At 41.2% G+C, this 15,684-nt stretch overlaps 1 protein-coding gene across 1 annotated transcript in view; it reads left to right on the top strand.

Moving 5' to 3' along the window:
* The first annotated feature begins 495 nt into the window (after positions 1-495).
* SGPL1 (sphingosine-1-phosphate lyase 1) overlaps positions 496-15,684 on the top strand; it is a 53,945-nt gene continuing 38,756 nt past the window's right edge. Inside the window, exons 1-2 of the mRNA XM_082673206.1 lie at positions 496-654; positions 1,504-1,565. Of these exons, the coding sequence (XP_082529332.1) occupies positions 1,539-1,565 (27 nt within the window). The 5' untranslated portion in view covers positions 496-654; positions 1,504-1,538. The remainder of the gene's footprint in view (positions 655-1,503; positions 1,566-15,684) is intronic.

Genomic DNA, 15,684 nt, shown 5'->3' on the forward strand with positions numbered 1-15,684 from the left:
TAAGGGCGTTTTCCTGTCGCTTTTCTTCAGGCATCGTTGACCTCGATGGAAGTCTCCAGGAAGGAGACAAGGAGCAAATCTCTGAGTCACTCAAAATCGCAAAGGCCTCTCTGGAGACCCATCTTGAGTCGTTGTTATGGATCAGTTTGCACAGTGCTCTGCAGGCTGACTCTCTCAGGGGCTCCAAGTGGTCAAAAGTGACCAGCAAGTTGGTTTTTAAAATCGGAGACTGAAGAAGCTGGGTACCCTCTGGGGCGGGCGCGTTCCACCTTCTCGGAAGGCCCGGGCGCCGCCCCCGCCAGGCCAGCAGGCGGCGCGCACGCGCCGTGGGGCCCGGAGGGGACAGTGGGCCTGCCGCCCAGGCCGGGGCGTGCGCGTGACCGGCGGCGGAGCCGCGCACGCCAGGGCTGGGGAAGGGGGCGGGCACCGTGGGAGCCGTTTCCGGACGGGGCGGGGAGGGGCGGGGCCACCGGCGGCCGGATCTCTAATCTCGGCGGCGGCGGCGGCAGCAGCGGTGGCAGTAGCGGTAGCAGTAGACGCCGCCTGGGGAGCTTTCGCCCAGCGGCCCGCGAGTCGGTTTCGCGGTGAAGAGGAGCAGGGCCGGCGAGACAGTGTCCGAGGGAAGGAGCGCAGAAGCTGCTCCCGGCTGAGGAGGTGGACGGGGCCGCGGCGAACCCGGAGGAAGGAGGAGGGTCCGGGCTGGGGAGGAGGGCTTCGGCTTGGGATAGGGGAGAGTCGGGACTGAATGGGAGGCGGGTCCTGGCCGGGGAGAGGGAGGAGTGTCTGGACTGCGTGGGGTCCTGTTGAGGAGGGGTCCTGTTGCGGAGGGGTGAGGAGAGGAGGAAGGGCCAGGCCGGACCGAGGGGCTAGCAGCTTGGGGCGGGCTCGGGTTCGGGCTGAGGGAAGGGGCGCCGACCACCTGAGGTCTGAGTGAGTGCAGGGTTCGCGAGTGGGTGGGGGAGGGCGCCAGGGCCGAGAAGGAGCGGGGTCCGAAACTCCACTCGCTGGCGGGGTAGGAGTGGTCTTGGGGTGGGCAGGTTTGCTGGTCCTTCGCAGGCGAGGAGAGGGCTGTGGGGAGGGAGGGATGAAGTCAAGAACGAGGCCTACCTGTTTCTAAAGGGAGTCCACCGGAGGCTGGACCCTGGGACTGGACTGCCTGTAGCGTCCGCTCCTTGGCCGGGTTAGTTTGAATGGGCGGGGCTCCGGGCCTTCAGGCCCTGGTCCACTGCAGGCTGGGCGTTTCCCCCGGTAGCTACCTGGGGGGGATTGCTTTGTGGGAGGGTGGCTCTGGAAGCGTTTGGGCAGCTGTGGGAGGGAAGCAGAGTGCCAGCAGGATTCTGATTCGCTGGTTTGGGGTGCTGGGGTGGAGTGTGAAAGCTAGGAGTGAAATCTGAGCTCTTAAAGGAGGGATAGAACCCTTTCTCTGCAGCTCTGGCGAATCTCGGCGGGCCGACGGGAGCGTTTAAAGCGTTAGAAGTAAACAAACGTGATTCCCTTTTGCAGAGGGGAGGCACTGAAAGGACGCCTGGAAGAGGAAGATGCCGAGTACGGACCTTCTGATGTTGGTGAGTCCTTTTTGCATCTATTCTCCTTGTTGTAAGTCACTTGTCGTTTACGTTTTATTTTTAGTCCGAAGGATGAGTGTGTAGATTTCACCTCTGATGCTTGCTTTTGGTAGCTGAGAGTTTCTGCCGCCTTTTATTTTGGGTTCAATGATTAAGATGGATAAGTGACTGATTTAAGTGTATGTGTGTGTATATATATATATATAATGAATATGAAGAATCATTTTCAAAATTCTTGCAGTTGATTTTAATCTCTCCTTTCTTATACTACCAGAACAGTTTTCAAACTTCTATTAAATTTTGTCTGGATCTGCCGTATATTAGTTTATAAGTGTTTGTTTCCCAGACTAGAGTTTTGATTCCCTGGAAGGCAGATATCTTGTCTTATTTGTTTAGAGATGATAAACACCTGTCATGGTGCTTCGTATATGGTGAATTGCTTAATTGCTGAATTGAGCTGGTTTGAATTTACTTTCTTCTGCTGTGCTGAGGAGTATGCCTGTTTTGGTAAAGGCTGTTTTTTTCCCCTCTCCTCTTGAGATCTTTCTGTGCTGTTTTTTCCCTGAGCAGGGAAGATACAATTGCCAAATGAGTGTTTACCAAAATGACGTTTTATTCTTGGGACATTCATGATTCCATGGAGGCTCTTTATTGATTTTTATTTTTTTCATAGAGGCTTGTTACTGTGAGGAGCCCGTGGTTTTCAAATAGCGATGTAGAAGTGTCTGCGTTTAGTTTTGAATAAGTTACTTCTTTGAATCTGATATCTTTTTGTGCAAAAAACACATTGATTTAAAACATTTCCTTTCCCTCTCTTTACAATTGGTAGTTGGTAGCTGCCACTGGGAAATTGGTGAAAACTAATAGTGAGGTTTTTTTTAATATCCAGTGCTGATGTCCTGTAGTGTCAAAACCTGTAAGGTCTGCAGGAGAGATTAAGAGGGCAACAAAGTTGTGATTGGTTCTGGTTTGAGGTGGGGAACAAAGATGATTTTTAGAGACATAGATCAATACTTGGTTTATCCACAGGTTCAGATGAAGAGTTCACCTAAAATAGTTTTTTTTGCCCCAGATTTCATGGATTGTCAGTAGATAATAAATTGTGTTGTGTAATTTTGAATTCTCATTACGAGAGCAATGTGTTAGAAGAATTGGAAACTATTAATAAGCAAAAGGAAGCAACCCCTGATAGTTCCACTACTCAGAAATAACCACTGTTAGCACCTTGCAGAATGATTTGCAATAATTGGCAACTTCTGTTTTCTGTTTTATGAAGCAGTATGTGTATGTAAATTAAGATTCCTGTATGTCAGTAGGATATAACTGCATGCCCAGCCATGTGCTTATTACTTCTTGGGCCTGTGGGCTCCCTTTAACAGCCTGAGCAGTGAGTGCTTTTATTCAGAATATTAACTCTGGAATCAGTTTGAAGTATTTCTCTAGCTGTCACCACTAGTTTTCACTTCCTTGTTTGAAAATCTAGATGTTTAGGGGTGTTGCTTTGCTCCTTGGTGTAGGGAATAAATTCATATAGATAACAGCTGGCCCTTGAATCATCACTCTCTGAAGACACTGTACATGTTGCTTGAGGTGCTCTCTCTGGAAAAGTTCTTTCTTTGACTGTCCTGTGCTAAATGGTAAAGAACCAATGACCAGGGCTGGGCTTTCAAGGGGGACCCTAAACTGTCATGATCTGAGTTCAAGGTGTTTCTCCGTAGCTGCTTTGTACAGTATGATGCATTAGACATGTTCTTGGTCCTCTAACTGGGAAAAAAGGACCCCAGTTAATAGAAGATAACTTCAGTGTAGGGCAGCATATGGTAGAATCTCAGAATTAGAAACAACCTTACAAGTCATATGATGCAACTTCTTTCTTATATTGTACCTGAATCCTTTTTAGACTATCTCTGCTAAATGAATATCCAGTCATCCATACTTTCTCCTGGGAGAGTAAGATGGCATAAGCTAAGACATAATATGAGATGGATTCAGGAATAATACTTTAGGTCTGATAGCTAACATTTATTGAGCACATATTATGTGTTGGGTGCAGAAATAGATATTCTACATGCTCATTTAATTTTCCCAAAAACTCTGAAAAATATGCTGGCATTCTCTTTTTATAGGTGAGAAACTAGGCTTAGAGGGTACCATAGCAGTGAAGTGGCGGAGCTGTGTTTTAGCCACAGCTGGTTTGACTTCAAAGCCCTCTTTTTTTTTTTTTTTTGGCTGCGTTGGGTCTTCGTTGCTGCGCGTGGGCTTCCTCTAGTTGCAGCGAGCGGGGGCTACTCTTCGTTGCAGTGCGCGGGCTTCTCATTGTAGTGGCTTCTCGTTGCAGAGCACGGGCTCTAGGCGCGTGGGCCTCAGTAGTTGTGGCACACGGGCTGAGTAGTTGTGGCTCGTGGGCTCAGTAGTTGTGGCTCATGGGCTGTAGAGCGCAGGCTCAGTAGTTGTGGCACACGGGCTTAGTTGCTCCGTGGCATGTGGGATCTTCCCGGACCAGGGCTCGAACCCGTGTCCCCTGCATTAGCAGGCAGATTCTTAACCACTGCGTCACCAGGGAAGCCCCAAAGCCCTCTTTCTTACCTATTTGTGATGCTGCCTCTGTGTCATATTCATCGAAAGGGATGGAGGTTGCTGAACTGTGTGACTGCTGAGAGCAGGTTTGTGTGGAGCAGGAGTGGGATAGCTCTGCCCTCTAGGGGACACTTCGGAAGAGTGGTGGGGATGCTTTTGTCTTGCAGTCTCGTCTTGTCGGAACATACGTTTTATTATACAAATCTTCTTGTTTTTCTTCCCTTACATTGCAGTTGGGGCGCTATATTGAAATTTTAAAAGTTATGTCTATGGGTATAATGTTATAATCTTTGAATTTCATTTCAGAATAAAGAGCATTACAAAATATTTGTTACAGAAGGGGACGTTGGGTCTGATAGGGTAGAAAGCCACTTTTGTGGACAGTATGCTATGGCAATAAAACTTGAAGATGGACTGGAGTCCATATATGACAAACTTTGGATTCCAGACAAAGGTTCTTGGGCTGTCAGCCCTCAGTGCTTTGTCCTCATTTGATTAAAGGGTTTTGCCTGCCTATTTCCATTTGTTCATTTATGCCACGGACTGTGATATTTCCACGTAACGTCTCAGAGAGAATAAAGTGAGTGAGTGTATTCATTCATCTGAGAATTGTGATGCTTTCAGAGGGAATTCAAGTCTGGAAATTTTTTAGCAGTCTTTCTCCACTTTAGCAACCATTCTTTTCATCATCTTCTCCTCCTTCCTAGTGCTAGGGGTCTGTATCGCTTTGCGAGTTGCCAAATACTCCTAGCTTTAACAAAAAAAAAAGGTACTTTATGAAGCTAAGTCTACTCCCATAGACTATCCAGATGGATGACTCAGAGTTACCGTATGCACTGTGGTAGTGCTGGGTGGGGTGTGAGTGATAAAAGTTGATCTAGGGTCGAGGTTCTCAGCCAGGGGCAGTTTTTGCCCCAACCCCCATTCCCCGGACGTTTGGCAGTGTGTAGAGATACTTTTGATTGTCATACTGGAGGAGTGCTAGAGGTCAGAGATGCAACTGATTGCCCTACTCTGCAGTGTAGTCCCTCACAACCTAGAATTACCTGGCCCGAAATGTCAGAAGCGCCCAGGTTGAGAAACCCTGCTCTAGGTTCCTTAACATAAGTAACAGTATCTGTGCAGCCCTGGCATTCATGTGGATGGGGCAGTAGGTCTTTTCTTAGAGTTTAATGGGTCTGTTACAGTGATACTTGGGTTCTTTTGCCCATGGATCAAGCTCTGCTACTTTGGAATATATATTGGAGAGTGTGCAGCATGATATTCTGAAGCACAGTAGAAGTCCTAAGAAGTGCTGTCTTTTGCAACATTTCTGCAGCACTGTTGATTTGGAAATGGTAAGCCTGTCTCAGTTTTGTTTTTCAGGTGCAAAAATCACATCTTTCCAGATATTAGAGCTTTATCTTTGACCCTTGAATCTTTTTCAGGGATGCTTTCTTTATGACTCTCAAATGGGATTTAACCAATAAACTGAAAGATTGACACTAAAAGCTCATTTCTATTATTTGAATCTGGTGTCTTACTTGTAGGCTTGTCTGTAAGAAAGGGAGGATTCATTGGAACTGGTAGGACATTTCAATTTTTGTTGACAATTTGAGTGGCCATTGTAGGATGAGCACTGTTTTTGGCCTTGTTCCATTCTTGTAAATAAAGCAAAATATAATAACAAGTATGATAATTTCTCCAGCTTTTGGTCTAAAGGAAAGGAAAGTTATAAATAGATAAACCCCAAATCCCAGTCTTTGGCTTGGCTTTGCAGTCTGTGTGTCAGGAAGTTTTAGTAACATTTACCTCTTAATTAGGCATTGCCCAATCTAGTATTACATGTAGTTTGTATGCATTGGTGGCAGAAATGGGAATCAGCCTGGGATTAAGACTTTTCCATAGGGAACTGATTTGTAGTGAATCAGTCCATATGTGGAAGCATACAGAATGCAATTACTGAGAGAAAAACAATGCTATGGGGTAAGGGGAGATGGGAGCCATCAGGGGTGACGGAACAGTGCAGGCTGAAAGTAGTTTGTTGGGTCTGTCAGTTATCTCCTGGTGCACTCCAGCAGTGTGATTGCCCAGAGTTAAGGAACACCAACAGGGGTTGGTGAAACACTTCAGGGCTAAGAGCAATTAGCGCCCTTAGGCCTGACGGAGCAAGAGAGGGAGTAATTTCTGGAACTTGAGAGAGCTTAGCGGAAAGAGAAGGTAACCTCTGGGAATGCAACCACTTCCAACCAGTGGCCTAGCAGCAAGGGAATCAAGGGGAATAAACACCTCACATGTTTTCTTTTCCCACCCTCTGGTCTACTGGAGCTTTTCATTGGTCAAACCCAACTGGAAACCAGAGGTTACAGGAACCTGGGTGATTTAATTTATAGGACAGCCCCATGAAGCACATAACAGAGTTGAGGAAGGTTCGGTAGAGGAGTATACTGAAGTCAAGGTCAAGTTAGTTTTGAAATGTACAAGTGAGAAGATAGTGTTGGAGCAGTCTTGAAGAATGTAGGTCATGGAACGTTATAGAAAAGGAATGTTCTTGCTGATAACAGAAGGATAGGTTCAGAGGCAGAGTTGCCACAGCTTCAGAGCTAGTTTGTTCCCGCAGTAGCCTTAGAATCTTAATTGCCAGAAGGGCCTTTAGAAATCTTGCAGTGCCACTTCCCTTCCCATGTGGGAATTCCTTCCACAATGCCTGGCCAGGAGTGGGCGTGGTATAGTTTCTCAGGGAGTCCTTTCCATTGTTGGACAGCTTTAAAAGTTAGAAAGTTTTTATTTGTCCAAATCACTGAATGTATCAGGATTAGGTTTGGCTGAATATAAGAGAAAAATCTACAGAAATAGAGATTTCTAAAAAGTAGAAATAAATTTTTCTAAAGTAAGAGAAATCCAGAGTCAACAGTTGGTGCTGATACTGCCATTCCTAGGTCTTTGAGGAGGTTCCACTGCTCAGTGCATCCTCTCCAGGTCAGGATAACTGCTTTGAGCTTGAGCTGTCAGGTTCACGTTTCATTCAGCGGGAAGAGGAAATGGGAAGGAAAAGAGCTTGCCTGCATTCTTAATTTATTGTACATACAGAAGAGTGTATAAAGCACATATCCTCATTTTAAAGAATAACAATGAAGAAAACAATAATATATCTACCACCCAGGTTAAGAAATAGAGCGTTCACCACCAACCCCATGTGCCCCACCCTGGTTACATCTCCTTCCCTTTTCTCTACTGATATCACTCTACTATCCTGATTTTGGGGATAGTTATTCCCTTGCTGTTTAAGAAAAAAAATTGTGTTACCACCTAGTTCTACATCCTGAATTTTAATTTTGTTTGTTTTCAACTTGACACAAATGGATTTATATGTATTTTTTTAACCTTTAAAAAAAATTGAAGTATAGTTAATTTACAATGTTGTGTTTGTTTCTGGTGTAGAGCAAAGTGATTTGGTTATATATATAGATATATATGTGTCTATCTATATTCTTTTTCAGATTCTTGTCCATTATCGGTTATTACAAGATAATAAATATAGTGCTATATAGTAGGGCCTTGTTGTTTATTTTATATATAGTAGTGTGTATATGTTAATCCCAAACTCCAAATTTATCCCCCCTCCTGCCCCTCCACTATCCCCTTTGGTAACTGTTAGTTTGTTCTCTATGTCTGTGAGTCTATTTCTGTTTTGTAGATAAGTTCATTTGTATGATTTTTTTAGATTCCACTTATAAGTGATTGCATATGATATTTGTCTTTTCCTTACTTCACTTAATGTGATCATCTCTGGGTGCCTCCATGTTGCTGCAAATGGCATTATTGCATTCTTTTTTATGGTTGAGTAGTATTCCATTGTATATATGTACCACATCTTCTTTATCCATTCATCTGTTGCTGGATAGCTAGGTTGCTTCCATGTCTTGGCTGTTGTAAATAGTGCTGCTGTGAACATTGGGGTGCATGTATCTTTTTGAATTAGAATTTTCTAGGGATGTATGCCCAGAAGTGGGATGGCAGGATCATATGGTAACTCTATTTTTAGTTTTTTAAGGAACTTCTATACTCTTCTCCATAGTGGCTGCACCAGTTTACATTCCCACCAGTAGTGTAGGAGGGTTCCCTTTTCTCTACACTCTCTCCAGCATTTATTATTTGTAGACTTTTTTTTTTCTTTTGCTGTACATGGGCCTCTCACTGTTGTGGCCTCTCCCGCTGCGGAGCACAGGCTCCGGACGCACAGGCTCAGCGGCCGTGGCTCACGGGCCCAGCCACTCAGCGGCATGTGGGATCTTCCCGGACCGGGGCACGAACCCGTGTCCCCTGCATTGGCAGGCGGACTCTCAACCACTGTGCCACCAGGGAAGCTCCTATTTGTAGACTTTTTAATGATGGCCATTCTGACTGGTGAGAGCTGATACCTCATTGTAGTTTTGATTTTCATCTCTTTAATAATTAGTGATATTGAGCATCTTTTCATGTGTCTGTTGGCCATCTGTGTGTCTTTTTTGGAGAAATGTCTGTTTAGGTCTTCTGCCATTTTTTAATTGGGTTGGTTCTTTCTCTGATATTAAGCTGCATGAGCTGTTTGTGTATTTTGGAAATTAATCCCTTGTCGGTAGCATTGTTTGCAGATATTTTCTCCCAGTCCATAGGCTGTCTTTTCATTTTATGGTTTCCTTTGCTGTGCAAAAGCTTTTAAGTTTAATTAGGTCCCATTTGTTTATTTTTGTTTTTATTTCCATTTCTCTAGGAGAGAGGTCCAAAAAAAATAATGCTGCGATTTATGTCAGAAAGTGTTCTGCCTATGTTTTCCTCTAGGAGTTTTATAGTATCCGGTCTTACATTTAGGTCTTTAATCCTTTTAGAGTTTGTTTTTATATATGGTGTTAAAGAATGTTCTAATCTCAATTTTTTACATGTGGCTGTCCAGTTTTCCCAGCATCATGTGTTGAAGAGACTATTTTTTCTCCGTTGTATATTCTTCCCTTCTTTGTTGTAGATTGACCATAAGTGTGTGGGTTTATTTCTGGGCTTTCTATCCTGTTCCATTGATCTGTATGTCTGTTTTTGTGCCGGCACCATTACTGTTTTGATTACTGTAGCTTTGTAGTATAGTCCGAAGTCAGGGAGTGTGATTCCTCCAGCTCCATTCTTCTTTCTCAAGGTTGTTTTGGATATTTGGGGTCTTTTGTGTTTCCATACAAATTTAAAATTTTTTGTCCTAGTTCTGTGAAAAATATACCATTGGTAATTTGATAGGGATTGCAGTGAACGATTTATATGTATTTTTGGTGATTTTCCTATATTGCCCAGTATTTGCGAGATTCATCCATGTTGTTGCATGTAGTTTATAGTTTAGTTCATTCATTTTCATTGTTATATAGCATTTCATTATATGATTACTACAATTTATTTAGCCATTCCACTGATGATGGATATTTGGACTGTTTCCGTTATTTCTTCTTGTAGTTCTATTAGATTTTATTGTACATAACTTGATATTTTATTACTAGGTGCATCCAGATCTAAAATTGTTACATCTTATCTAGTGAGTTGTGATTTTTATCTAATAATGCTTTTTGACTTAATATAACATAGCTATATGAGCTTTTTGTCATGAGATAGGCAAACTATAAGTGTTTGATGAATGAATGACTTGCCTGTTGTATAGGCAGAAACCGCAGAGCACTCGTCCTAGCCTGTTCTCCTGGCACATTGTTATTTACATGTCCTGTTATCCTACGAAGTGAACAAAGCACTTTTAAATTTTAAAAAAAAAGTGTGGAATTTTCTTTTTGGAGGGATAATTTGTGTACAGTAAAGGGCACAAATCTTAATTGTACAGGCCAATGAATATTTGTATATGGATACACGTACTCACTGCCCAGATCAAGATGTGAAAAATGTCCAGCATCCCAGAAAGCTCCTCATATCCCTCCCAGTTGATACCCACCAAAGGCTGTCATTTTTCTCACTGTAGTTTTGCTTATTTTTCAGCTTTATATAAATGGAAGCATACAATATATTTTCTTTTGTGAATGTCTTTTGTTCTGAATGTTGATTGTATCTGTGAGTTTCAGCCATGGTCTGATGTAGCAATATTTTTAAGAATTATTGCTGTGTAGTTTTATGGTATATAAAATATCAAAATTTATTCATTCTGTAGTTGATGAACATTTATGTTTCTAGTTTTTGGCTGTTATGAATGACATTGCTACATTCTTGAACATGTCTTTTAGTAAACGTAAATACAATTGTTGGGTCATGAGGTATACTGCCAAACAGGTTTCTAAAGTGGTTGTACCAGTTTATACTCCTATAGGGTTTTCTTAGTATATAACTTTTGGATTTAGCTTTGGGCAACAAGTTTTAACATTTTGTTACCTGCACAGTGGAGGGAGCTTTAAGAACTCTTTCCTGAAGTAGTGTAGGTACTTCTAAAATGTGAAATGCCCTTTTCTTTGCATTCTCGTTTACCTAGTCTATAACTATTAATAACCATTTGATGGAAAAAAAAACCTTGGTTCTTTTTGAGTATTAAAAGGGCTCTGTTAAGAGCAGAGTTTAGATTTGTAAAACACCGTTTGTAGCAGTTAATTCCAAGGCTGAAAACATAATCCTTTGGAACTCTTTGGAACCTAAGTAGTTGTGGTATATTTACGCCTTGTGCTCAGTAGTGGGAAGACCTTCTTTTTGGAGACTTTTCCTGAGAGGCATTTGAGTTCACTCCTTTGAACTGCATTTTGGTAGATGAGGCTAAAAAGGAATACATTAATCCTGCCTTGAGTTCCAGTCTTAATGGTGCTGAGTCTTTGAGACAGTTGAGGGAAATTGATAATTGTTTCAAATTCTGATGGAGAGGAATTGAGGACAAATATGAGAATGCCATGGTGGACTTGCTCCTTGTTGAGCTGTATTGCAGCCAGGGTGGAAGAAAGCCTAGGATTAGACTATATTACCCAGCCCTTTTTGATAAGCTTAAGGTTTCAGATGCTTTCGCATGAGTCATGCCTGCAGCAATCAACAATAGTCTATCTGGATGACTGAAATCAGGTTTATGATCTGTAAACATAAGTAGGTAACCGGTTTAATCCTGTTCTGTTAGTAGGTAAGGGGACACTTGCAACCTTCTGATTGAATTAGATTGTGGAAAGCTGAGTTGGTTTAACATCTGTCTTACAAAATTGAGGAGCAGCTCACTATTTACCTGCATTTATTACCATCATCTGTAGTAAAATACAGCACAGGCATGGAAATCAAACTACTTAAAGCCTCTCGCAGCTCTACCTTTGTGGCTTTGCCTGGAACATTGCAAAGGTCACTTTTCCTTGCTGCTAATTGAAAAGGAAAGGAAAATGTTTATCAGAGAATTCAGATTCATCAAATAATTTGTGAAGTGTTTATTATCTGCAGTCATTTGCTCATTACCTTGCTGCATTTAATATTCACAACAACCCTGTGAATTGTTTTTTTCTTGTGATTTTTTTTGTTGAACTATAACAATGGCATCTAGTTTTGTTTGCAGATGAGCGAAATCCAGTTGCACAGAGGTTCAATAAGTGCCAAAGGTCACACAGTTTCTAAGTGAGAGCTAAAACTAGAGTAGAAGCCTTTGACACTATCCAGACTTTCTAGGACACCACAGTGGCCTGTAAAACACTATTAACACGACTCTCAAAGAATTCACAGGAGTCGTGATGAGGTGTCAGTTCAGGACAATACTCAGAGGTGTCGGTCCTTTTCAGATATCCTGGGTAGTGGCTGGAGTATGTGTTCATGAAAAAAACACAAAAAGTGTTTTGAAAAAGTTTCGTCATTTTAGCAGTTAGTAATTTTGTTTATAGATTCTTAAAAACTATACCTCTGGACAATAATGACCCTTTTTGTCTAGTTTACCCATAATTACTCTACAAACTTCTACATTATTTTTAAGATACTTAGGGTTGCTTTCATTTGGAGTCCAAAGCTTTAATCTCTGTTTCTGGAATTGCAAAGTTTCTGCTATCTTTGGCCATATGGAAACTTTTTTTCCAGAAAGACTTTTTTAAAGGAAGTCTTTGAATCCAAACAATCTTAGGTGGTTGGTCTTAGCTAAGAGAACATTTGGTGAGCATAAATGGAATTGCTGAGTCATAATGCTTTTTTTTCTTCAAAGTATACAATCCAGTGGTTTTTAGTGTATTCACAGAGTTGTACAGCTGTCGCTACAATTTAGAACATTTTCAGAAGAAACCCCTTACTCATTAGTAGTCACTTCCTCCCCGTCTCCTACTCCTAGGCAACCAGCAAACTACTTTTCGTCTATAGATTTCCTTATTCAGAACATTTCCTATAAATGAATCATATAAATACTACGTGGTGTTTTATAATTGACTTTTTTCTCTTAGCATGATGTTTTCAAGGTTCATCTATGTTGTAGCATGGATCAGAACTTCATTCCTTTTTATTATACTCATGAGGCTTTTCCTGAAGAATTGTAAGTGATGGATATATCCAGTGTTTCTATTTTGTTCTCAAAAATGTTGTTTGCTTTATATATAATAGGATATATATAATAGGATATAATTGCTATATATATAATAGGATAATATATATAATAGGATATAATAGGATATAATAGCTTTATATATAATAGGATAGTTTTTCATATTAAGGCTACTTCTATGATTCATTTTAGGGAAGGCATTATTAATCTGAGGAATATGGATCCCATATATGACTGGCCTTCAGGATGTCCTGAACCCTTTGTAATTATTTGCAAGATTTTATATTCCCAGGCATTTTTTGGTGGGGGAGGTTAGGGGACTGAGAACTTAGCTTTGGTTAAATTTGAGAATTTAGCTTTTGTTAAAAGATAATTTCCCAAAAAAGGTAAAATCATGACACTCATACAGTTAGGAAATGAATACACACTTTATTTTACTTACAGTGTTCAAAGGAGAAGTCCAAAGAACAGATACATTTATAGATCAGGAATATTAAAATAAGTATGCAAATGGAGGCAAAACTAGTTTCTTCCATAGTGGAGAGGGAGGTCATTTGAACCTTTACTGGACATGGCAGACTTTATATGTTTATAGATTAAGATCAGTTTGCATTGCTATCAGTTATCTACAACTTCCAGACTTGTAAAATAACTGCTATATAATCAGAATCAGAGGGATGTCCTAGACAATGTATGATTTTCCACTGGAAACACACATTTTTTCCTGCACTTTCAACAGATTATCCAAAAAGTCTGAAAGTCTTCCAAGTGTTGATTTTAAATTTAGAGTTTTACTTCAGTTTTAAAAAGCATCTCCTTTGTGACTAGATTTAGAAAAATGTTTGTATCCATTGAGTATCAGTCGGAGACCCAGGGATAGGTCTCTGGTTTATTCTTTTGAACAGGATTATTTGTTAGAAATCTCCAGAGAAGTAGGCTTTGCATCTTAACTTAGGTTACACTTTTGGGCATATATTCAGTATTTCTCATCTCTAATATCAGCATGACTATTGAAGGGAGGGGATTTCTATAACTAGTTTAGAAAAGTCTAGCTTTTCTAGAAAAAAAAAGTCTAGCTATCTTAACTCTGACAAAGGTAGCTAGATAATCCTATTAGTAAAAGAAGTACAGGAAGGGAGAAGCCTAGACAACTTCTTCCCCAGTTGTGTTATGCTCAGGGAAGTGAAGACTTCTCCTTTGTGTGTGAAGAACGTAGGATTATTTCCACTAGACCTTGCTTATTCTCCAGGGGGTTCTCATTTCCAGTCTTCAGAGGATAATGAACCTCTTTTACTTTGAAAGGTAACTTCTGTGCACGTGTACAGTGAGTCATTTAGCTACTGACTTTAAGAGACTCTGGGAGTTCATAGCAAATTTGGCAACATGACATGTTCACGTTTGCAGAGTACTTTTTCCCCACATCTTCCCTACTTCCCTCAGGCTGAGAATGTATTTACCAAGAAAACCCATGATTGCCCTTACCTCTACATCCCTCAGCCTGTTCCTCTGCTTGTTCAGCTTAGTTTTATGCATTTCAGTCTTCTCTGCTAGGTTAAGCTCCCTGTAGTGCCTTTCTTGATAGACATCAGAAGAGAGGTGCTCAGAGTTGTTAGTTGACAGAATCAGCATCTGTCTTCACTTGAAGACAGACTTATGGTCCTGACCATAAGTAAATGAATAAAAAGTTCTCAGCAACCATTTGGCAGTCTTCGGGGCTGCCCACTTTTATGAACCCAGGAGCTTGGATTTTCTGTGAGTGCACTCCTAATGACTGGAGAACATTGCATGGCTGTCTCTCCTTTCTGAGGCCAAGATTGTGTCTCAGTGACCGGGTGCTTTGCCCAAATACTCCAGTGTTAAGTGTAGAGCAATTAGACTTTGTAAGTGCTTGTGAACTAGTACTGAGCATGTATACTTGACTCGAGGCATGGCTGGAAGGGAAATCTGGACAGTTATGCTTTTTGAGATGAGCTTCTCAGATACTGGATCTTTTGACTTACATAGTAGAATTTTGGCGGAAGTATATGGTTTGCTCTTTACCTCCTAAGAAATGATGACTCGGTCCCTTTAAACATTTCTATATCACACAGTCACTGTTGGTTGGTTGGAATGACTGTTTGGTTTATTGCACAATTCTTTCTTCTTTAATGACCCAAGGGAGTTTTCCCTTTGAGCTTGTGATCTGTTTTTGCTGATAAACTTTAATGCCTTTTGAGGCTCTAAAGACAATAGTGTTTTCTTACCTGTTTGCTTTGCACTTTGAAGTTCTGCAGAATGTACTATGAAAGAGAATCAGATTCAGTTCATTTTTTTCCCATTTTTAGAGCAGAAGTAGAGTAAGAATAAATACTTAACTTTTAGGCTTTCTTCTGTATTTTAACTTTACTCCCTTACCTGAGTCTTAGTCACTAGAGTACCATTTGATTTGAAGACATTCAGGCATGGATGAACTGGGTAAAACAGGTTTTTCTTTTCCTCAACAGCCCATTCCTGCTTTAAAGCTCAGATTTCTGACTCTTCTGGAAAAACTCTTTTGAGTGTTGAATTGTGCACTTGTATTAGAGGTGAAGAAAGTGGAAGGAAGAGGAAAACAAAATCCTTTTTTTCTCTGTAGCATTGCAGAGTGGAAGATTTTGATTTTCTTTAGTATCTGGCCAAAGAATAAATATTAGCCATGAGTAATGCATTGATCTGTGGATTGATGTGGCTGGGCCCCAACTTTAACACTTACAGTAAAACTTGGTGGATGTCTTTTTACCCCCGTCTAGTAATATGTTAACTCAATTATTGGGTAATTCTTTTATCAAAGAAGGTGATGGGGAGAGAAGGGGCCATGTTGTGGTGTAGAGAAAGGGTTCTTAACCAAGCAAGGATGTCTGTCACAATCACCTGGGGGAAGTTTTCCAAAATATATATTTCTGGGCTCCACTCTGTACTTACTAAACCTCTGGGGTGGAGTGTTCTGGAGAAAGCTCCTTGGCTGATTTTGATGCGTTCTACTGGTTCGCCCCCGTTAAATCATGGTGAAGGGATTGTTATTATTAAGGAAAGAAGCACCATCCAGTGTGGGTCTGG

This window comes from Grampus griseus (genome assembly GCF_964374135.1).
Source record: "Grampus griseus genome assembly, chromosome: 16".
In the NCBI taxonomy this organism is placed as follows: domain Eukaryota; kingdom Metazoa; phylum Chordata; class Mammalia; order Artiodactyla; family Delphinidae; genus Grampus; species Grampus griseus.